The 25,498-nt window shown below is 26.6% G+C and overlaps 2 protein-coding genes, 1 long non-coding RNA gene and 1 pseudogene across 3 annotated transcripts; 1 reads left to right on the top strand and 3 right to left on the bottom strand.

Annotated features, from left to right (window-relative positions):
• Positions 1-277: 277 nt before the first annotated feature.
• On the bottom strand, positions 278-5,813 carry LOC113557515 (protein CLP1 homolog). Its single transcript, XM_026963084.1, has 9 exons — positions 5,679-5,813; positions 5,363-5,508; positions 3,738-3,899; positions 2,686-2,914; positions 2,452-2,622; positions 1,598-1,788; positions 752-974; positions 579-669; positions 278-505 (listed from the first exon to the last, which is right to left on the bottom strand). Exons 2-9 carry the CDS (start codon positions 5,468-5,470, stop codon positions 391-393), a joined length of 1,290 nt encoding a protein of 429 aa, XP_026818885.1. The 5' UTR covers positions 5,471-5,508; positions 5,679-5,813; the 3' UTR covers positions 278-390.
• A 4,199-nt stretch (positions 5,814-10,012) lies between these two features.
• Positions 10,013-11,902, top strand: LOC113558915. The gene is made up of 5 exons (XR_003405759.1): positions 10,013-10,239; positions 10,305-10,457; positions 11,117-11,333; positions 11,425-11,591; positions 11,727-11,902. It is a non-coding gene; the product is annotated as an uncharacterized LOC113558915 (long non-coding RNA).
• Positions 11,903-21,253: 9,351 nt separating this feature from the next.
• LOC113559174 lies at positions 21,254-22,231 on the bottom strand (annotated as a pseudogene).
• A 569-nt stretch (positions 22,232-22,800) lies between these two features.
• LOC113558271 (protein ALP1-like) lies at positions 22,801-24,449 on the bottom strand. The gene is made up of 4 exons (XM_026963745.1): positions 24,214-24,449; positions 23,611-23,686; positions 23,078-23,556; positions 22,801-22,942 (listed from the first exon to the last, which is right to left on the bottom strand). The coding sequence occupies exons 1-4, from the start codon at positions 24,447-24,449 to the stop codon at positions 22,801-22,803; spliced, it is 933 nt and encodes a 310-aa protein (XP_026819546.1).
• Positions 24,450-25,498: the final 1,049 nt, after the last annotated feature.

Below are 25,498 nucleotides of genomic sequence, written 5' to 3'. Positions count from 1 at the left end.
ATTACGTTGAAGTCAATGCACTGGGCACTTCTACAACAGTCGCGTGGAAGCCTGCTGTCATAATTATGACGCTCATATAGTAATTAAAAGTAGTATTTTAAATATTAACATGCTTATACATGTATAATACTGTATAAAGTAAATATATTATGACACTTATGGTTAATATAATTTTTCAAATATTGCTTATAAGCTCTTTATTATATTAAGAAAAGATAAAACCTCAGTTCAAGAATTACATCTAATATAAATATATACATTATATTATACTGAGAATTATTATTTTTTCATAAGGTCAAAGAAATATTTAGTATGTATTAAAAAAAAATAATTTACTGTATCTATATTAACACATAAAATATTTTTTTGGTTCTTTTCAAACACACAGCTTCAAGCATTGTTGTCCATGAACTGTACATCTGACATGAGATAAATTGTTTCAGGCAGAGGTTTTGGTTGAGGTGACAAAAGAGTTAACATTTGTCGTGAGGTGTCAACATTTGTTCTAGTGAAATGGAAAAAAATGTATTAAAACATTATATTATATAGAATGTTTCTTATTTTTAAACAGTACTTACACACAGACGAAACCTGCCACACTAGTTCTAACAACATCTTCTACCATAGTACTGAAACTTAGAGCTAATATGTGATGCATCATATTTGGTCCTATAAAAATGTTAAAAAACATTTAAAAAAGTTAAAATAAGTATAGTTTAAATATAATGCACAAAATTATTTTGATATTTACCTGGAGTAACAGGTTCAAGTTTTGTTTCTAAATCAGTTTTTTGCATGTCTAATGGCATCAACGTATTTGGAATAGGCGGCACTCCAATTCTATATACTTTTATATCGGAAAACCTTACTTCACAGATGTGTGGATGAAGTACATTCCTAGGACTACCATAAAAGAATTCTCGAATACGTGCCTCTCTACCTTCTAACCTAAGTTTGTTACTTCTTTCAACTACCTAATTATAAAATAACATAAATTCATAATAAATTATCATAATTTTATTTTAATATATACTAAAATTATTTTTATTAGTTCATAATGTTCATATATAATAATATGCAAAGTTTAATTAAATTAAATACATTTAATACAGTTAATGCTAAATCAAATTTTACAAAATGGTAATTATTAAACTAAATTAGTTTCGATCATTAACACAGTAATATTAATGTAGATATTAAACGTATGATTTAATTATTAGATTATTTATGAGTCAATAAGGAACTTTTTATAATTTGATTTCATAAGTTTTAATTATACAATATAGAATTAGTGTTTCATACTTGTATAGTATGTATACTGCATGTTCAAAAACTTTAAAAACATTTTAATTACTGCATACATATTTTAATACCTACATAGAGCAATAACATTGATGTCCAACAGAACTTAAGGCATATAAAAGATATCCATGACTGCCAACAAACATATATTTTTATATCAACAATTTGGGATTTACCATGAAAAAAAAACTTATTAACTTTTCCGTAGATTATTGACTATTTGATTTAAAAGCCTTATATATAGCCTATCACAATCAACCGATAAATACCCAATAGTTTCATTGATTTTACTTACTCCACCACTTTTTGATAAAAGTACAACTTTGACAAATGTTGGCATATCTCTCACTAGCTCATTGTATAATCGTTCTTGATCGAGTACAAGAATAACTTCAACTTCAAAAGCAAGTGCAATATGAGTTAAATGCTGGTAACCTTTGCCTTTTACCCAACCACATGTGTTAATTATTAATCCAGAATAGTTAACTGTAAAAATAAAATACATAAATTAAAAATATATTCTATATTTACTATCACAAGAGTATTAAATATAGAAAGAAAGAGAAAAAAAACACTAACAATTTTAAAAATGATTTACCAACTAAAATTAGTAATTACTATTTAATATTTTAAATCTATAATTGACAAAATTAATCAATTTTTTTAGTGCAATACATTCAATACAATAATAATAAAATACAAAACAATTATAAATACAATTTTAAGAAAATGAATCAGCTATATAATTTTAATTTTTTGTATTTATACAAACAAAGTAACGTTAATTTCTTTTTAAATTTATAAATCATAAAAATCGATAATAAGTCAAATTTTATATGACGTGCTATTCTTGATTCTTATTAGTTATTATTATTATCCTTCAATTATAATTATAAATTAGCTATTATCATAAAAAAAAAAATTAATAAAAACTATACCCTTTACTTAGTATATATTCACAAAATGCAGTGTGGTGTTTAATTCATTTTGTAAGTAAATAATGAGGAATTACAATTAAGCCAAGATTCGGTAAATTCTATACCCAACTCACATCTTTTTAAAATATTCTTTCTAACTACATACAATGAATGTAAATGAGATAAATATAACATTTAAAATTTCAAATGATTTGTAATAGATAAAAATTACTTCTAGTATTGTCCTCCATTCGTTGATGAATAACTTCTGCCATACGAGATACTAAAGTGTTGTACAGCGTTGAATTAATACTTATGTTTGTATGTCCATAATGATAAACTAGTGGAGCTGCTTGTGAGAAACTTTCTTCTACTTCAGCTGGCCTTTCAACCATGACTGCTCCTACAAATTATTATTTACATTAGGACTTATGCCAACTTTAATGAGTTTAAAATCGATACCAACCAATTGTTCCTGGAACTGATATTTGTCCCTGACCTGGGTCCAAGTCTACATATATGGGTCTACGGCCAGGAGAATTCAGCCGTGCACTATAGTTTAGTAGTATTCTACAGAGAGTGGATTTACCCACATCAGTCGGTCCAACTACCATTGTAATAGGACCTCTAATCTTTTCTTTTTCTGATTTTACTCGTAGTTGTTCTAACGATGCATGGCAATTTAAATAAAACGTCTAAAAGATAAATCATGCTTAAAATTTGTACACAATTACTAATAGATAATAATTCAAACATTAATAACTATAATAATAATTAATTATTTGATTTAACTCTAGCAAACTCTTTTATTAGTTTATCAATTAAATTGTATTTATCCAGTTGATTAGTACTAAAATATATTAGCTATTTTTATTTTCAAAGATTATTTTAATGTTTAAAGGAAGCTAAAAATAAATAGCTAAAATAAATTATTTAATAACCAGATATTGAATTATAGACATTTGTTTATAAATATATATTTTATATTATTTTAGACATTTAGATGTGCGTTTTAAACTATAAGAATTTATTCAAAAAAGTTTTTTATTTTATCTTACAACAATCCTTTTATATTATCTAATCTGTTAACACTAAAAACATTTGAATACGTTTTTTTTTTAATATTGAAGAATTTATTTAAAGTTTAAAAAATGCCTTTAAGAATAAGTATACTATTTGTTTACTTTGTTTGGCCTAGGTGTAACATAGCAAATTTACATTAAGCACAGCCTATCAAGTATTAGCTTTTATTGAAATTAATTGATCTTTCAGGCATACAAAATTTAAAAAAAATTAAACAAATAAAAATAATGAAATACTTAATGAAATTATTAAGTACATTTGAAGAAACTACTAGGTTTTAATATTAAATTAAAAATTAATTTATAAACATACATAAACATCATATTATATATAATAATAAATAATAAATAACAAAAATAAGTAATCTTCATTAAGTATATTAATATGCTATAAGTATATTTATTTATTTATTAGTATTATTGTTATTATTATTACCATTGGTGTCTCTTTAGATATATAACTAATTCCTTTTTTTCCTTGTAACTTTAATGAACATCCTTGCCATGTGAACACCGCAATTTTAGCTCCAAAATAAAACGTATACGGTTTACCTTTTACTAATTCTGTTCCAAAAATTTCGGCTAGCCCATTTTTCAACTAAAAAAATTAAAAAAATCACCATATATTATTTACTTAAGTAAAACAAATGAAAGAAACAACTTTATTCAAAGTGAACTGCCCGTCTACCGAGTTGCCTACAAAACACAGTGTAAAAATCACAATATATTAATATACCGTAGTAAAAATCAAACATAATTGTTACAATAGAATGATAAAAATAGTATATAAATGAGATTAATGAATTTAAAAAAGTAAAATATACAATAAAATATGGAGTGTTAATAGAGTATAAATTGAAAATCATTGCGCTTTGAACGCGGTGAATAAGATTATTAGTAAAATATAGGTTTTACAATATTGATATAAATAATATTGAGAGTATAAATGTTTATGGATAATATTAAGTGTGTCTCTCATGAAAGCTAAGCACATTTCTTTTAGTTCTCTTAATTCTTATGCCTTTTTTTTAAAGAAGTCTCTAAGTAGAGGGGATGCAGATACTCTGAACCATGGGCCATGAACTTCCCAATTATTTATTTGGTATTTTTCTTTGAAAAAAGGGACAGTTGGCTCATAGATGGATTTCTTCTCTTCGTCCACTAGTTTGTCTTGATTATCCTAGTTTTTTTTCCATCTCAGAGTATGTTTCAGAATTATTCCTTTATCTTTTGTTTGGTCGAGGATGATTATATCCGCTCTCCTAATATGATGGCTATTATCGTCGGAGTGTGCCAAGCAATGTACTTCTTCATGCACCTTGAATTCTTTTTTCCAAAATAGATTAGCTAGCTGGAAGCAAATTTTATAGTGTGCAGAATTTCTGAGCAGCTTGAATCTCATACAAGAGCCTAGGATGTGGGAAAGCGTTTCAATTATGTTCTTCTCACCACAAGTAGGATTCCTGCAGTGGCGGTTTCCCTGACTCCGACCTCCTGTCCCACAATTTGCCATTGAATTCATTGACATCTTAATACTGTTGCACCAGTCGCTACTTGTTATGTAGAGTATTTTAGTGTTTTCACATTTATTATTACATTTTAGACATGTTTAATATATTATACATAAATTATTGAGGATTTTCACACTTGGTGTAAAAATAAAAAATATTTAAAACAAATATATTACTTAATTATTGTTAAATATACATTCCATTTAATTTTTTAAATTCATATTATTTTTTACAAATATAATTAATAACAAAATATGTTATTTAACAATAATATGATTATTTTAAAACTTTTTCAGTTACTATAAATTCTTTTATTTGAATAATTATTAAAATATTATATCATTTAATATAATATAATACAATACCACATTACCATAATATAAAATATATTACAATTTAAAATGAATATATATAAAGTTGTGAACATTTTTATTTGTACTACTACCTTATATTAAAACCGGTATCGGTATCAAGTATTATTATTGACAACAAATAGCCTTATTAATCAGTAAATACTACATTTAAATTTAAAACTAAAGGCTGTACTTACTTCTAACACAACTGTTTCGTTTTTGTTTTCAACTTCAAATCTAAGTTCATTTTCAGGTTCCAACTGGAACTCCTGATCTTCAATTTGAACTTCTACGCTCTCTGACATGATTAAAATGTATGTTTATTCAATATTTATACAAAACACTGAAAACACCCAGAGAAAAATCTAAGTATAATAAGAAAATAAACAACTTGAAATTGTCTAATCGGAATACTCTTCTGAGTGTAAACAATATACAATATGTTATATTAATAAAACAATTGTTGTCGTCTAACAAAAATTGATTCATTATTTATTTCAAAAATAGACTTACAGTTAATGCGATCAAAACATAAAATAATTTGAGGTTTAATTATCGTACGCACTCTGGAGATAGCGTAAAACGAATAAATTAAAAAACTTTATTTGTCGTCAGAATTCAAAGTTTATAAACAGAAGTTGAGAAGCATGTACAACTACTGTACGTTTATCACTATCAATAAATATTAAATAACTGCCGTATAATCACTTTTATCATTTTAAAACCCAGGATGCCTGGTTTCATGAAACCGGTATTATTTTTTGTCCCGGCCGGGACTTATTGAATTACGGGACAACGTGCTTGAAACCGGTAGTGTTAGCCGGGACACTGATCGGGACAAATGATAGTTCTACGCCACAGATATATCTGTATTAAATATCGTTAGGCTTGTCAGTAACATAAGCATTTCTCCGACTGTTATCAAACGTTGTAATCTTATAAAAACAAATTTTATTATCCACTATCCAGCTTGACAATAATTTTGTTTTATAATAAGTTACGTCTGTTACGATTGTAAGTTATTTTAATATAGTTAATATTGATAATGTTAATTGTACACATTTTTATAACCTATGGTTTTATAACTTTTAACATTTAATAATTAGGTACGTACAAGTACAGCGTATACCTCATTATCACAGAATATTTTGTTAATTTTTTTTTTGCATTATTTAATTTACCATGTGTGTTGCGTGTATCTAGCAGGTACTTTTATTTTTTACAATTAATTCAATAAATTTCATATTAACTCATGTCTGGAATAAATTTTAGTTTTTAATCCAGAACAAAACGCTTTTACAGAGAACATCGAACAACAAAGGTAGATAATGTATAATATAGTATTATAGTTAACCGTAAGTTGTGTATATTATTCATAAATGACTAATTTTAATTTGTTATTTCTATGTTTTTCGTAGGATGTTTCCAGAATACTTTTGTTTATGCCATTAAAAATGATGATTTGTTCTCACTATGCAGTGTATAATTTCAAATGCTATGGTAATATTTAGAGTCCCTATTTTTCATTATATGATTGTTTTATGTTTATATTCCACATTATTTGACAGACTATATCCATGGAAGTGCTATAAAAATGATTTCATAATTTTCTAATTTCTGTTTGTCTAACTTTGCCTAAACCATAACCTGATGTTTATCATCTTTTTTTTAATTCTATACATCAAAATAGACGACTTATGTTTTATGAGGACTTCAAGAATTAAGTTTTATGGAATCATCAACATAGTGAGTAATAAATAAGTAGTTTGAATTTTAATAGCAATAATTTAATAGTTACTAAATAGTTAATTAGTTAAAATTTTATACAATTCCATATCGCTTAGAAATCCAAACTCTAGTAATAAATGTATTGTATTAGTTTTATTAAAAAAAATTGAAATAAGTAAAGCATTACAATTTTAACTAAAACAAATAAATTAAAATGTATTTATATTAATGTATAGTTAGTGAGATAAATATATTACTAACATCATTTGATTAATTTTTTTACTTTATACACATGTCATTACGTCTATAAAATAATTTGATGCTATAATTATAATAACAATAAGTTCAACATTTATATATAATATTAAAAATATACGCCATTTAATATAATATTTAGACTACACATACATGTATAAGAAAATTAAAAATCAAAATGTATAGAATGTACACAAATACATTTTCTTTATATTATACATAAGTTAGAGAACAGTGATTGTGCAATTTAAAAATTAATATTGACATAATTATTTTTTGAAAATTACAAAACTATTGCATTTTAAATTATTAATATCGTACTTATTATTAACTAATAGTTACTATAAAATAATGCTAATATGTAATATTAAAATCTTTAAATGGATATTTCTTTGACATTTGAATATAATTTGGTTTGATGTAAATGTTGGGTCCAAATGGTACATTTAAATATATCATATTTTGTCCAGTAAATTTTTAAGCTTTATTTTATTCTTCTTAGTATTATTCAATTAAGGTTATTTAATTGAATACATGTTTTGGTTTGGACAAGATACTGAACTTATCCAGCATATTTGCAACATCAATTAATTGCCTGGATGGATATGTCAATCCCTTTTTTGACAGATATCTAGTCCAATTTTCATCAGTGGTGCTTTGCTCTTCTGATACCTTCAGAAGATATTGTTTTGCAAATTTAGAAGCAACATACCTTACAACATATTGAAAACCTTCCTTCTCAAAACCTTTGAAGGAATTATTGTCATAAGGCCTGTTACAGTAAATATTTGTACAGTAAATGTACATATATATACTTATACATATATATAAATATAAACAGGTAGGGTTACCATAATGTTTTTAGACCAAATCCGGACAACAATTTCGTTTCAGGGGGGGGGGAGGGTAAAATTGAAGATAATAATAAACAATATTGTTATTTCATTAATACAGTTTTATTTAGATATATGAATAAAAACATTGGACATTTGATGTAATCAGTTAATAGATGTGAATAATTATGCAAATTATTTTCAACAAGAACAGTTATTAATTCTGCTAAAAAGATTTCAATTTTAATAAATTAATATAAATAAATTAAAAAATATAGTACCTAAAATAAATATAAAATAAACATCTTACATAAATTATTTTTGTTTGATAATTGGAAACGATAAGTTTTGTATCCAGTATGGTTTGATAATTGCATAGAATTTATAGCATCCACCTCACAACCCATAACCTGTGATAAAAATACAATAATTAATTCTAATATTCTGTATGTAAATTGAAATTGCTCATTACCTATAATGGAAACACAGCACATTTATTACCAACATATCCACTAACAAATTTAATTTAAAAAACCAACAATGTATAAAATTTACATAATATTTTATAATAAAATGTATGTAGAAATCAAACAGTAGTTTTAGATGATAAAAAATAAAGTAGGTAATCAAATCATACTAAAAAGATATTAAACATACATTTCGTAACGTCACAGAATGTTATTGTTATTGTTTATGAAAACAATGTTTGCTTGAAATCGTTTAAACGTATTTACCTACACGAGATTAGACCTATTCAATTCGACGTTTGAGTTGGATCTTTGATCCAAAAAATGTTAAAAATCATTGCAAACGATGTGTAAATGCAATGCTTGAATTTGATTGTACTAATATTAAAATATTCAATATAACTGATAACAAATACTATATACCGTGGTTCCCAAAACTTTTTTTTCCACGGTGCCTTTTTTGGTGCCCTGCCATGAATAACACGAAAGACAGAACGAAAAAAAATACTCAGTGACAACCAATTTTACGTAGACCGTGGTGCCCACAGTTTGGGAACCATTGCTTTATACATATAATATAGTATTTGCTGACAATCAACAATAATCACTAGTCCTTTGGCGAAGTAGGGAAGCATCGGTATTCAGGCTGCCAACTGTTATTGCCGTAAATTTCTTTAGGAATAAAAATAATAACATAATTTCAATTTTTGATGTGGTTCCGTCGTTTAATTGTAGAATGATGATCATGGTAGTACAAGTACACCGCACATGCGCACAAGTACTATGGGATTGTACAATCCTTAGATCGTATACAAGTATAGCATATGATCTAAGGTAAAATCGTTGTAACTATGAACATTAGATTTCCCTTTGCTGTACATGTAAAAACACCATCGTTACACTCCGACGCGCATTCTGGCAGAACGCGATAATTCTGGACTATGTTTTTTAGCTTCGCCCTGCCGTGTTCGGCGTCCTTTCTCTAATGTTCATGGTTGTAACATTTGTAAACGCGCGCCATATTAATCCTCATACAGGTCAATGGGGTCAACTTACTCGCCTTGAACAAGCATGTTACCAACGTGACGGCGCTACACCCGAAACCATAGACCTATAAATTAATGGACGCGGGTAGAGAGAGAAAACGTCAGCCAACATTGAGAAAAAGAGATACCTTGGCTACAAATTGTGAAAAACAGTGTTACCATTATAACAAAACTAGTTTATAGCTTTATGCCCGTAACAACATTCAAGTCGGTCGGGCGATGCCGACTCTCCGCGGCCCCTCCGACTAGCTGTCAGCCGCCATTGTCCATTCCCGTTGTAGTCGTCTGACGCGTCGTCCGCATTTCGAACCGATGACATATTTCGTTTTTATTATTTTAAAACCTTTGTTTTGTTCGTCTTAGTTAAATTTTTTGAATATACTCGTCAATAACCTACTCGAGTTGGTGTTCTTTTATTTAGCCTATCGATACACTTCTACATTAGTGAAAAGTAGTTACCTCGACGTGATATACTGCGCACTACCACACACCTAGGAGAGACAGCACCGCACCGCCCACCCATAACCACATTCCACACCGAATGACGCGTCACTTTGTATAAGGCCTATGCATAGCGCGGACTAAGATATACTATAATATTCGTATATCTAGTCCGTGCTACATAGTAAGATTTCCAACATTTTAAAATCAACGTTAAAGAACAACAAAACAATACGTCTTATAAAAAATTGTAGCTCAGGGAATTATTTGAGTTGTGGACAATATCCAAATTCCGGCTATCGAGGTAAGTATTTATTTTGATTTTTTATAGTTCTGCTATCGGATTAAATATATTTAATAATTACCTAGGTTTTGTAAATCCTTAACGACGGATTAATTGTCCGTACAACAGTACCATAGAAGTGCGGGATAATAAAGGTATTCAACATGACGGAAAGTGAGTAACAAAGACTGTTCACCACATCTGTAACGAAATTGGATGGACCCGCTCTTATAGAACAGGTAGATTATTTAATTATTAAACTGACATAGGTTAGGTTTAGATCTTCATAATAATTTGGCTAATTTAACTTAATTAAATAATAATAAAAAAAATTGTATATTATTCACAATCATTAAATATTGCTTTTTATCTGTAATTTCATAATAATAAAGTAGGAAGTAGGTACTTATTATTAATAGGGTTTAGTACTTATTAATTCATTATTTCTCGTACAAATAGTCAAAAAACAAAAAAATAAAAATAAATATATCACCGCTTCTCTCGGGATTTAAAATATAATTATTTAAATTATTTTACTATTAAGAACAATTCTTAATTGTCATTAAACTATCATATTATAATTTTTATTTTAGCTACAGAGCTAAATTAGCTGGAATCAAAGAAATTATAAATCTCGCACCAGTGTTTACAGTTATTAATAGTGATCTTACAAAAAAAGGTTTAGCTATACAATAATTTATAATTATGCCTATGGGTAATGAAATAAAATATTAAATATTAGCTGAATTCCCATGTATAGTTTGGAAAAAAATTGTACTATATCCATTTATTTTCTTTGTTAGTTAAAAATGTAAACTTTTTTTAAATACAATAAACAAAACAATATTCAACTTTGAGTTTTTGTATTTAATTTAATTTAAAAAATGTTTATAAATAGGAGCAAGTTCTTTCGAAGAAGCTTTTAAATATAGACCTAAGCATATAATCAATAAAAGTTTTGGACTGCACACTATATATATTGCTGAAAACGGTGCTTTCATTGTTAATAAGTCAATCAAAGAAAATTTGTGCTTAATGATTACAGCTATTGAAATGGCTGGATACAATGGAAAAGTTGTAATAAGAATCAATATTGCAGCATCTGATTTCTATGTGTAAAGAAATTAATTTTGTTTAATTTTTTTTTTTTTATTTAATTATATACAATTATATATAAGTAGATATATATAATTATAATATTTGCAGTAATGAAAAATACGAAGTCATGCAATAATGTCAAAGTCAAATCACTTCAACTGAAAATGTAATAAACTTTTGTCAAGAACTCATTGAAAAATGTCCAATAGTTCTGATAGAAGATCTATTTCACCAGGACCATTAGATACATGCTTACAGAAGTTACTAGCATTCAGGTTAATATGTTTTTTGTATTTAAAAAAATCAGACCTTAATTATTAATCACAATGACAGAATGGTTATCATAGTGTACAAATTAGATGTAATAATAAAAAAAAAAATGTTAAACTGTTTTATATTATTGTTTTTAGACCAAGGATATTTGACTTAAACATAATGGTGCAAAAGCAAACATGATCCTCCCAAAGAGACTGGACAAAGTACACCTTAAGCGCCGCATCAAGAATACTACAGAAATTGAATTGGTATCTTGTATTTAATTTATTAATACCCTAAAATTATATTTTAAAATCTACAATGTCAAAGAAAACCGAGGTACTCACTTCTAATTTAATAAGAATTTATTAAAATATACATTTTTATTAATAATTAGATATTAAATTATTAACCTCAATTAAAAACATAAATAAATATATAAATGATTATTTAATTTGCTAATTTTATACAACAAAGAATAGATTATAAATTAACTGTTGAGGTTGACTAATACATTTTTTTTTTTTAATATTATTAATATTTATATTTATATTAAAAATAATTAACTTAAAATAAATACATAAACTGTATTAAACATATTTATTTCTAAATGATAGGAAATGTAGGGGCTTATAATATTATGTAAGTAAATAATATTAAAATAATAATCTACTAGCATAATATACAATAGATTCCTAATTTTTAAGTAATCATAAAATAAATTAAGTAACATAATGTTTTAATTTAAACAATAACTTAAGAACCACATTTTTTTTAGCGTAAGCTGTAGTAGTGAATAATACATAATTTGTATTAAACATATTTATTTCTAATTGATAGGAAATAGAGGGACCAATAATATTATGTAAGTAAATATTATAAATAGTTATAAAATAGTAATATACTATAGATTCCTTAAATATATTAAGTTTAAGTAATATTAATCATATAATAAATTAAGTAATGTAATGTTTTAATTTAAGCAATAACTTATGAATCACATATTTTTTTTTTTTTGGCGAAAGCTGTATTAGTGTCTGTAACTATTAATAATATTTATTTCTAATTGATAGGATATATATATATATATATCAATGTCACCTGGTTCATTTTTAAAATAATGTTAAAATTTAAAATTAACCACTATTGATTAAAATTTTATTTATGTATAATTTAAGCATACTATACTACACGATACGTAATTCTAAAATATTTACATACTTATATAGATTCTAAATTTAACTTAAGATAATATCATAACAACTAAGGGTTGATCAACCAAAAACAACAAAATGGGTAATATGCAGAATAACCACACTTTGGGTGAGCAGAAGTATCGTTTTTGAGATCAATAATTCATATTATTTACGATAATTTTGCTTAGAGTTTGAGTAAAATAATATTTATGAAACATATAAATCTACTTCAAATCTAATAATTTTAACATAGGCTTATGATTAAAATAGATTCATGTGTATAATGAAAAAACAATTCTATTATATTAATATCAAATTTTGAAATTCTCCTTACATAAAATACAGAGATAAAGCTACTAGAAACATTTAAGAACAATGCATTATTAAATGTGCTTTCTGTAACCAGTTGTAATCCAATTTTTAGAAATTGTGCTACTCAATTTAATTTGCCAATTATGTGCCACTCTCCCGACTTGAATTAATGGTGTTTTATAAAAATAAGCCACAGAATTCAAGTAATAGATTGAATTATATTTATTTAAATTTTTTATCTTACCTATTATGATATTGTCCCATGCTCCTTTAAAAACAATAAAATATTTACAAAAAATAAGTGATTAATATTAAAACGTTTTTTTACAACACTCCCCCTCTGCCGTCAAAATACAAGAGAAACTGATAATTTTATAAACTCCTAGAGTAGCAAACATCAATGGTTCTGTTTTAGAATCACTGTAAGAGACCATTTAAAATCTAATTTTAAAATAATATGCATTAAAAGCTAAAAGCCGAACTTATTATTTAAAATTAACTACTATTGATTAAATATTTATATAGGTATAACTTAAGCAAAATGATTAATCATACTATACTACACAATAAATTAATAAAAAACATTTACATACTGATATAACTTCTAAATTTAACTTAAGATATTATCATAACAACTTAGGGCTGATCAACTGAAAACAACAAAGTGGGTAATTTGCAGGAAAACCACACTTTGGCTAAGCAGTTGTATCGATAAGACAGTGAGCCAGTGGCGTGGTGAGGGGGTTTTCCAGGGTCCTCGGGCCCTATTGGGTTTAATTTGGTTGGGTTGGTGGGTGGGTGGGTAGGTATATACTATATAGCCTATAGTTATAGGTACCTAGGTAAAGTATAGGCGTGAAATAAATTAAATACCATCCATGGCATTTAAATTTAAGTGTTAATATTAATTATATATGGGTTGGTATTGTGTATTTCGTCTCGGGTCAAATAGTAGTTCGCCACGCCACTGACAGTGGCGTGATGAGGGGGTTTTCCAGGGGCCTTGGCCCCTGTTGGGTTTAATTTAGGTGGTTTGGTGGGTGGGTGGGTAGGTATATACTATATAGCCTATAGTTATAGGTACCTAGGTAAAGTATAGGCGTGAAATAAATTAAATACCATCTATGGCATTTAAATTTAAGTGTTAATATTAATTGTATATGGGTTGGTATTGTGTATTTCGTCTTGGGTCAAATAGTAGTTCGCCACGTCACTGAAATAAACAATAATTCCATTATAAAACTCTTAAGTTAAATATTATATGTTTATATTTACGTTAAATTTGGTGATTCATAGCAGAGGCTTAATAAACTATAATGTAGATTTGTATCTACGTACATTATGAAAAAAAAAATTTATTGTGTGGTAATTCTTATTATTATTATTTTGTATCATACTGATTGTATTACCTATATATTGTTTACTTATTATTTTTATTTGATTGTTTTATTATTTTACATCAAATTACTATACTTGTATTATGTTTTATTGAATATTGTCACAATAACTACAAACTTTGTTCGAGACGAACAAAATGTCAGAATTAACCGGACTGTGGTGATTCTGAATATTATTATTATTATTATTATTATTATTATTATTATTATTATGTTGTATATTTTGTGTTATCGCCATGCGTTGTGCAGACCACGACGACATTTTTTACAATACAATTTATTATTATTATATTTCCTTGTGTACGTTGTCGGCGAGTGTCGACAACAGAGACCTATTAATTATTTTATATTTTTTAATAGTCTAATCCGTCTGCACTGTTCATTAAGTTGAGTGCACGGAATTAGTATGAAATATAGATACACTGTTATAGTTCAATATGGTTATTGTTTTTTATTTCTTTTTTTTATTAAATCAACGTTCTTACAAAATCGAATGATGAAGGTAACCACTCTTTTATCAATTGTATAATTATGAAATTTTTGTATCGGTGTTCCATACAGTTATAATTCTACTAGAACAATTTGAGATCATTGCATAGTTAAATATGCTTCATGGATTCTGTAGACAATTGTATTGTTGTAATTGATTTTTTAGAATTTTTTTACACAATTTAATTTATTTTATTTAATTTATACACATTAATATTCCTTTCATACATAATATTTAATATACATCAATATTGCTCTTAAATGGTGTAATAATTAAATATAACCATTACATTTATCTATGTAACCTTTTTAACATATTTATTAGTATAGCTGAAATCTGTACTTAACATTGTCAATAGTTGTTATTTGTCATTTATACATACATATTTTAAAAAATATTTAATGGTAAAAATTTAAAATAATTGTAATTTGTCGTATATGTATATTATATGTGTATTTAAAAAAATGTTAAATAAATTATTTAAATTTTTTCCCTTTAACATTTTTTAAATTATGTAGGTACAAATGACAATGTTAAATGCTGATAGCAGTTATACTTTTAGATATGTCAATGAAATGTTACATAGATAAATGTAGTAATGATTATATTTAATTATGTAAATCATAATAAATTAACAAATAATGTATTTAGTTGATACGGGACTCTTTTTTCCGATTACCCTTCAACTATAACACCGAAATCATACATTTTAGTATATTATGTTTAATATTTAATTAAAATGTAACAATTTAAGTGCGTATAGGACTCTGTAAGTGAGACTGTGACTGCTGCTGTCTGTCATCCACGACGTCGTTAGTTTCTATTTTAATTTTTTTTTGTGTCTAGTTAAAGAAATTAGTTATCTTCTATGTTCTTTTATTTTATTGCATATTTTTAAATTCGGTTGTCAATTTATACTAATGTTAAAATATATACACTAGTAGATAATGAAGTTATAAAAATGCATTGACAAGTAAAAAAATACGTAGTTGACAACTTTACGATTAGTTTTATGCGTTTTATCTGCAATTAAATAGCCACTAAGGAACGTATACGGTATCGACGTATTGTCTGAACGATTCCAGAAAAACGGTCTATTCTAGATATAATAATGTATTATAAAAGTTGTCTTTTGCTAGGTGTCGTAAAACAATGCGTATTTACATTTTATTATTTTTATTTTGGTTTTCATATCAAACATATCATAAATCTACCTCAAACTTAATAATTTTAACATAGGCTTATGATTAAAATGGACTCATGTGTATAATGAAAAAAACAATTCCATTATATTAATATCAAATTTTGAAATTCCTCTTATATATTATAGACAATGCAGTGATAAAGCTAATAGAAACATTTAAGAACAATGCATTATTAAATGTGTTTTTTGTAGCCAGTTGTAATCCAATTTTTAGATATTGTTAGCTGTTGTTGATGGTATACTATTGAGTCTTTGTATTGTAATATATTTTTGATTGATAAATCGATTTTAAATAATAATGAAATGGATTTTTACGTATGTTATTTAGCTGAAAACTGTAAATAATTCAGATTGTCAAAAAAATTGACTTAAACGAATTTATCATAACAATATATTGAGTATTAATGATAGGAATAAGGTCAGTTGTGTTCGTTGATATGTATGATTTTAAAATCGAATATAATTCATAATATGTGTATCTTATTTACATATGACTTACAAGACGGACGTTGATTTAGTACCTATCTATATTATTTATATTATATTTATGTGTTTTGTAGGCCTAAGAATTCAGACTTACACAAAAACAACAAACAAATTTTAATATTAACATTTCATTAAAAGACTGCGTTCAGTAATGACCGTGTCGGTGTTACTGGATTATCATCTCTGCTTACTATAACGTTTTTTACATGAATTCAATTTTAATCTAGTCAGCTTTATTTGTTAAATCCTACTTACTGACTATAGGTAAAATTTTACTTTTTATTATTATATTACCATTACGTCAATGTTATCTTAACCTAGTTTTGGACAAATATATTATTTTTATGATGTTACCTTAACTTAGTTATACAATCGTATGTTTGTTTAATTATAATATAATTGCTTTCTTAATATAGCTTTTACGTAGTAGTATTTCGTATCGCTAATTAAGTTAATCTATAAATAATTTAAAGATTAATATAACAGTCATCGATATAGCAAAAAACATGACCTCATTTTTAGGATTTCTCTTTAGTGCTGTTAAAAATCGTTTTTATTTATATTAAATGTGTAAGAAATATATAAAAATGTGTGTGGAAATGTGTTGGCTTAATTTAGTGTTGTTTGCTGTTAAGTATATTTTAAAGCTTAATACAACATAAGGTTCAAATGTGTACTTAATAGTTAATAAATAGCCGTAATTTTTCAAAAAATAATCACATCATCTTTCAACAATACAGTATATTCTTGTTCTTTACAATAATCTAAACAATAATAATGATTTCTTCTAAAATTGTAATAACATTAATAGCGATAAATATTGTAAGCTATTGTGATTCCCACAAAGAAGGTAACAAAAATAACTTTACGTATTTATATATGTATAATTATTAAAATATAAAATTGATATTAAGAAATATTCAAATATCATTATATTATAAAAGTAATAATTTATATTTATAAATATAAAATATTATTTTTCAATTATTGTGATTTTGCTGAAAATATAATACAGAATAGATAGGATTACAAATTATGTAAATACAAATATTACCTACATATTAATAAGCCAATATATTTATACAATTTTAAAATCATAAATGGTAATTTTACAATTTTTTTTTTTTTGAGAATTACAATGATAAAGCATATTTTTAATATATTTAATAATAAAAATTGACAAATTTATAAAATTTAAAATATTTATTCTCATCAAAATATTTATTTTAAATAATAAAACAATCGGAAAAGTGCTTCGACCGATGCAAAGTAAACTTGTATACTAATTAAAACATGTTTACATATTTTAAATCGAACAACTAGAAGTACCTTAATTTTTGTCAGGCATATAGCTATGTTCCATGTGCGTTAGTCAAAGACTGAAAGCCACCGCTTCCAGTCCCCTTAATATATTTTACAATTTTTTCAAACAAAATTTACATAAATCCAAATATAAGTTTTCTTATAAGTTATGATAATATTGTTTATATGATAGGTTTTCTTGACGTTTAAAAAAGTTATTGAGGAAAATTTAAAATGATACATCAAAGTCCAACTTGATATCAAGAAACCAACTTTTTAAAAATAAATTCCGAATAAATCTTGCATTTTTCTTTGGACACAAATTAACTTAATTTAGATATTTTTCTATAAAATTAACTTGGAAATTGATGTTAACATTAAAAAAGTAACTTATTAAGTTGAAAGTTTATTTGAAAAAAGCAATGAGTTAATTAGTTTAAAGTTTAAACTTAATTTTAACTTTTAATTCTTTTATGCCTAGCCTTGATAATATAAAAGAATTACAAATACATATGAACAATTTTTATGATATTACCTTAACTTAATTATAAAATTGTATGTTTGTTTAATTATATCATAATTGCTTTCTCAGTATAGTTATTACATAATACTATTTCGTATTGCTAGTTTATTTAATTTATACATAATTTAATGCTTAATACATCATAATATGATTACAATCTGTACTTAATCGCGAATCAATAGGCAATAGTTGTATCTTTTCAAAAAATAATGACATCATATTTTAAATTTAAAAAAATATATATATATACTAGTTCGTTGTAATAATTTAAACCATAATAATGATTTTTTCTAAAACTCTTATAACATTAACAGCTACTCAAAGCTACAGTGAATCCGAAAATGAAGGTAATAAAAATCATTTTATTTTAACTTAGTTATACAATCGCATGTTTGTTTAATTTTATCATAATTGCTTTCTCCGTATAGTTTTTACATAATACTATTTCGTATTGCTAGTTTATTTAATCTATACATAATTTAATGTTTAATACATCATAATATGATTACAATGTGTACTTAATCGCGAATCAATAGGCAATAGTTGTATCTTTTCAAAAATAATGACATCATATTTTAAACTTTAAAAAATATATATATACTAATTCTTTGTAATAATTTAAACCATAATAATGATTTTTTCTAAAACTCTTATAACATTAACAGCTACTCAAAGCTACAGTGAATCCGAAAATGAAGGTAATAAAAATCATTTTATTTTAACTTAGTTATACAATCGCATGTTTGTTTAATTTTATCATAATTGCTTTCTCAGTATAGTTTTTAAATAATACTATTTCGTATTGCTAGTTTATTTAATCTATACATAATTTAATGCTTAATACATCATAATATGATTACAATCTGTACTTAATCGCGAATCAATAGGCAATAGTTGTATCTTTTCAAAAAATAATGACATCATATTTTAAATTTAAAAAAATATATATATACTAGTTCGTTGTAATAATTTAAACCATAATAATGATTTTTTCTAAAACTCTTATAACATTAACAGCTACCAGTGGCGGTTTTGGTTGTATTTTTTTAGTGAGGCAAATTATGTTTACCCCTCCCACCCTATCATAACAAAAATTAAACAATACGTATGGAATTTAAAAATATAAAAATAGTTATAATATAATATAATTTTTATTATATATATGTAGTGACATATACATATGTATTACAACAATAACAATTGATTGTTTATTTTTTGTTGAACGTGCCGTACTGCCGCAGTGCCCTTAGCTGTGGCTGCACACTGTTACGGCACGACACGACACGGCAAAATATTATATTATTAGTATATATGGAATAATTCACATTGGTACGGACGACACCGCACCGTCACTTTACAGCACAGATCGGACCGACTGACTTTCATCCAAAAAAAATGTTTTGACGGTCAGGTTCGTGCCGGCACGTCCAATGTCGGTGCAATGTGAACTCGATAACAGCAGACACCGGACAAAAAATAGTATTGAATGAATGTTTTTTAGTATTTTAATTTCTAATTACGATAAATAGAAATTAAATTTATAAAAATAACAAAATCGATTTTGTCAAAAACTGATTTTGTGTAAAATATATTCATTTTTAGTTTTATTCCCGTACCAACTAGATTTATATTCCTACCAAAATATATATTGAAGCTGAAGTCTGAAGCATTTTTTCTTATAAAAAAAGTGTCTTTTAGAGTTTAGATAGAAAAAAAAACACTATTGTAAAATAAATACATACATTATACATATTTAATTGTCGAATTTTAATAGTTTCACTAAAATATATTATAAGAAAACAAAATATATGTATTCCTCAGAGTAAAAAATTGTTCAATTAAGAATCAAATAAACAAAAACAAAAAAATCTTTTAACTTTTTAAACTTACTAAATAAAAATGACAATAACAAGTTAAGATCGAGCAAGTCAATTTTAATAATAATAAAAATAAGTAAAATCTCGTTAGTATTATTGAGGTACAAGAAATTATTTTAGTAAATAAACTGTAAATAAATAATAATTTAAAATAAAACAAAACTAAAAAAAATGTCTTTACAAAATATAAAATAATAAAAGAAGGGTTAAGTATTGAAATGTTTTTTTTTTAATAATTTTTATTCATTATTTAAGTTTAAAAATGTTATTTTCTAATTAAAATATATAATAATACAATAGGTATATAAATAATGACTGGAAAGTGAAAATTTAGAAAAATTTAACAATAGCTACATATCACCAGGTTTCGTATAGTAATAGTTACCAGTTGTATAATCATACATATTAAATTCATTTGGACTTGCAGTGTTGGTGGTGTTTGGACGATCAGGAATTTCTATGTGATTTGAGGTTTGTTATATTGGTAGATTGTTTAGAAAATTTGGCAAATGATTTAGTTGAAGTACATTAGGAACGGTTTGTGTTTGTGACTGCAGTTGTTGTAAAGAGTCGTGATTTGAAGTAGTTGCAGATTGTGATAGTGTTTGATTTTATCTTAACTGTTCTAATTCTAACTCAGAAATAATTTGAAAAACTTTGGTTTTTGCATGATGTTTTAAATATGATGAGAACTGTTTAACTGTTGAACAAATTGTCAAAAAAAATTGGTCCATAGCATCAAATTTCGCTTTTTTTTTGGTTTGATTGTTCGGCATTTTTTTGTTGGATATACTTCATAAGAGCAGTTGATGCAGTCTCGGGTGGTTTTAATGAATTGGTTTTTTTTCATTTTTTTTCGTGATTGAACTGGAATTTGTGTACTAAATGATGTTTCTCAATTTTGAATAGAGTTTTCAAACGCAATCGAAGTTTCATTATTACCCCCCACTTGAATTTCCTCTTCTTCTAAATGGAATAAAACGTCATCATCGTCACTTACTTCGTCTATGTTGCTTATGGAATCTCTTTCCTTCATATGGGGTTTTAAAAATTCCATTTTATGAGTATACTTCCACTTTTTTACCCTGATACTATTATTGATTTTTTAGCAGCTCTTCTATACCCATCTCTCAGACTAGTCCACATTTTTTTGCAAGTTTGAACTAAAAAAAAATAACGTTTAGGGTTTTGAAATAAAACTATATGTACCTCTTATTTAAAACATGTAGGTTAAATTTTAAATATATGTACTATGTTTTAGTTTGTAATAACCACGAGTAAAAACATTAATTAACATTACAAATAATTGTATATAATACATAGTCGTTTTTAAATTTATTTCTATATAAATATTTTTTTAAATTTTATCAAAAATTTCTATTGTATTAAAAGAACAATAATCTCATTGTAATCATATGGTATTTGAATTTTTTAAACTAAATCGTTATCTGACAGTAAATTGTTCAGCTAGAAGTTTAAAAAGTCTACTTTTTAAATTGAACTTTCGTATATGGAATATAAAATTGATTTAAATATTAAATATCCCTAAACATTTAATTTTTACATTTTAATTAATTTTAATAATAATAATAATATTTATGTTATAAGAATGAATTTTTTATTTCTGTGGTTGACCGTTGTGCAAAAATACGAAAAATTGGAGTTTTGAGTCGTCCATATAATATGAAGCGTTTTTTTTAATTTAAAATATTAGATTTTATTATTAAATTATGAACATACCGGGTTGATTGATTTCACTAGAAATTTCTATCCATAATGATTCTTTATAGGGATGGTCACTATACTTGTTATTACTCATGTCGTATAAGGAAGATCATTCGCGAACTAATTCGATGAGCATTTCTGTATTCATTTTACACACTAAAAATCACTAAATTAATTTAAAATTAAAGTGGTTCAACTGTGTCCGTTGTGGATATGCACTTATGCTGTTGATATTGAGAATTGTTGTGGACCAATTTACAAAAATCAAAACACATTTGACAATGACACATCGTCATCTATTCGACATGCGAGCGCATGTCGCTGCCGTGCATCGTTCTGCAAGAGCTCGTGGCAACGCTGCAAATTGGTACGTAATTTTGACGCAATAGCTAATATTGCAATGAATGTAAAAGGTACTTACTGACGACTAAATTACTATAAAAATCTGTATAATGTGTTTTAAAATATTTTTTTATTTTCCAAAATAAATAATTGCAATCCTGTTAAATTGTAATAATTAATATAATAATAATAATAATAATATATATTTATTGGCCAAGAATTTACAATAAATATACAATTAAATTTACATATGACTTAGAAATAGTTAAATAAAAAATAAAAATAAATAGTTACTACTATAAAAGTGAATTAAATATGAATATAGAATACGTCTACAAAATACGTCTGTAAAAGCTTATTAAATTTATGGATCATTTACTCCCACGGTAATTTGCCTGCCGGCGAGTTAAAAAAGTCCTTAAACTGATCTCGATTTTGAAACGCTTGCATTTGTGCACTACTTCCTTGTCTTGGAAACGACGAAAAATTACTTAACGATGTTGTATCAGCTACTTCACTGCAGGTATGATTTTCACTGGTATCTTGTTTAATGTAATTATGTAAAATACATGTTGTCATTACTATTTTATCTATATTTTCTGGTAATGATTTTAACCGTCTGCAATAAATTCGAAATTTGGCTGTCAATTGCCTAACGGCGTCTTCAACTACTTTTCTGGCTCTTGATAGTCGTTCATTAAATATTTTTTTTTCTAAATCGTTGTACTTTTGACGTCCTAAATATGGTCTCAGTAAATAAGTCTTTAATAGAAAAGCTTCGTCACCTATAATTACGTATGGTAATTTAATATTCGTATTCGGTAATGCTCTATCATTTGGAATGTTAAGTTTATTTTTTTCAAGTGCTTTTCCAAAATTTGAATGTGATAAAATACCTCCATCACTATTCTTTCCAAACACACCAATATCCACAACGGTAAATTTATATTGAGCGTCAACTAATGCTAAAAGAACAATTGAAAAAGTTTTTTTATAATTGAAGTATAATGAGCCAGTGTTTGCTGGGGCTTCAATCACGTGTTTTCCGTCCAAAACCCCAATACAATTGGGAAAATTCCAAATTTCCCAGAATTCATTTGCCATTCGCTCCCAATCTTCTTTTTGGGGACTTTTAATTCATTCTTCCTTTAGTTTTAAAATAATTGCATTGCATACCTCGATTACAGTTCCTTGCACAGTTGAATGACTTAATATAAAACTAAAGGCTATCGTCTGGTACGAATCTCCCGTTGCCAAAAACCTAAAACAATATAGAATATTAAAAAATGTAAATATAATAATAAATGTTTATTAATACATAGTATATAATGTTCGCCAAAAGGGCTCTTAATATACAGTTAGCCCCAATGACTCGCACTATAAGATGTGGTAATATGTAGATAATATAAAAAGAAAAGAATTTTGTCGAATTATTGTTTTAGTTATATTAAATAATAACAATATTAATAATAATTATAATAAAGGTGGACGTCTCCACAGATTACAATAAATAAATAATAAAAGGTTCATACATAACCGTCCAAAAGGACTAGGGTAACAAAATAATAATAATAATAATAGTAATACGACCGTGATAGCGTCGACGACGTGTACGACTGTTATCACGATGATGATTGGCGGTCGGATCCGACACCTGGCACGACGACGGCGATTTATCGGCACAGCCGGAGGTCAATGACCGTAAGTGCGACACGGCAAAACGTCGAAATAATCGGGCAGCGAAAACCACGCGGTATATAAATAACAGCGGGCGAACAACACACGTACTGACCGAAAGCAGGTGGCACAACGAACACAGTTCGCAATTCGAAAGGAGGCTCTTCAGTCTGAGTACCACGAGACTCAGGATCCGTAAAATGCGGCGCACGCAAACCGACACGGTCGCTCACAGAGCAAAAAAAAACAAAGGCCGCAGAATGCCGGACGTACGGCGGAGCAACAACTGGTGACCACACCAAAGCACGGCGGGCGGCTTGCTGGACGTTAGATAGCCAGACGGACATCGTCGGCTATCGCCGATTATCATCGTTAACGACAATAATAGCACCGATAAATATTAGGCCGTGTGTGAGTCACGAACATATAATATGTAATATATATTATATATGCTTATAAGTTCTTTGAACTTGATTAAAATAATTTTAAAAACTGAAATCCTTGAAAATGTTATTAAACGCAATAAAAGAGGAATACTTTTTTAAATATTACGATATGAATTTAAACCAAAGAAAAAATAATATCAGTCTAATGCAAATACGCAACAATTTCACTAGGTAGCACAATATTATAAAGCTCATAGACTTAAATAAAAATTAAATAATGATTTCTACTTAAAATAATAATATCACTTACCTCAATCATACACCTAATTTTTCTTTAGCTGGTATTGATTCTCTAAATTGTGTATTTTGTTTTGAAATTTCATTTTTTATTTTCATGTAAAGTGTATTAAACTGAAACATGGACATTCAGAAATACTTAAAAAACTTGTCCTCGTGATCCTCGAGTTGGCGACATAGGGTTGCAAATTCACCTTCAGTTTTTCTTTTTTTTTTAAATATCATGCACCCAAATTTTTCTTTTTTGTTCAAACTTTTATTGAACATTCTTCCTACTGTTTTCTTCTTTGTCTAATAAAATTGCTATAATAGCCAAATCTGTTGTTGAAAAATGACGAAACATATTATAATTTTTTTACTGAACAGTATAGAACACTGCACTTTACAGACTAGCCGTGTGTAACTAACAACTGAAATTGAAGTTTTTACGTTAGTGAGTACATCATTTGACAGTGGGTGACGGACGATGCCTGTAAAGTGTGAATATGTGGACGATTTGTCGTGCCGTTACGTGCTGTGACGGTCCGTGCCGTGCCGTAACAGTGTGAATCGGGCTATTATATTAGGCTATTTAGTAAAATAGTAAATCTATTTTCAGTACGCAGAGGCGATGACAAAACGTGGCTTACTATGATTATTGCACATACGTAATTCTTCTTATATAATTAACCAGTCGCGTGCATTCGCATGTGTGTGTAATTTGTGTACACAAG

This window comes from Rhopalosiphum maidis, chromosome 3 (assembly GCF_003676215.2).
Source record: "Rhopalosiphum maidis isolate BTI-1 chromosome 3, ASM367621v3, whole genome shotgun sequence".
In the NCBI taxonomy this organism is placed as follows: domain Eukaryota; kingdom Metazoa; phylum Arthropoda; class Insecta; order Hemiptera; family Aphididae; genus Rhopalosiphum; species Rhopalosiphum maidis.
Note: the sequence above shows the minus strand (reverse complement) of the source record. Positions and strands in the feature narration are given on the sequence as shown.

What these genes read in the sequence shown, in the direction of transcription:
- LOC113558271 (XM_026963745.1), bottom strand. Translation starts at nt 24,449, where the DNA reads ATGTCCGTCTGGCTATCTAACGTCCAGCAAGCCGCCCGCCGTGCTTTG. An exon ending in ATTCAACTGTGCAAGGAACT is followed by an intron (nt 23,557 to 23,610) that starts GTAATCGAGGTA and finishes GAATGAATTAAA; the next exon opens with AGTCCCCAAAAAGAAGATTG. An exon ending in GTAGTTGAAGACGCCGTTAG is followed by an intron (nt 22,943 to 23,077) that starts GCAATTGACAGC and finishes TCATACCTGCAG; the next exon opens with TGAAGTAGCTGATACAACAT.
- LOC113557515 (XM_026963084.1), bottom strand. Translation starts at nt 5,470, where the DNA reads ATGTCAGAGAGCGTAGAAGTTCAAATTGAAGATCAGGAGTTCCAGTTG. An exon ending in ACGAAACAGTTGTGTTAGAA is followed by an intron (nt 3,900 to 5,362) that starts GTAAGTACAGCC and finishes TAATTTTTTTAG; the next exon opens with TTGAAAAATGGGCTAGCCGA. An exon ending in ACTTGAACCTGTTACTCCAG is followed by an intron (nt 670 to 751) that starts GTAAATATCAAA and finishes ACATTTTTATAG; the next exon opens with GACCAAATATGATGCATCAC.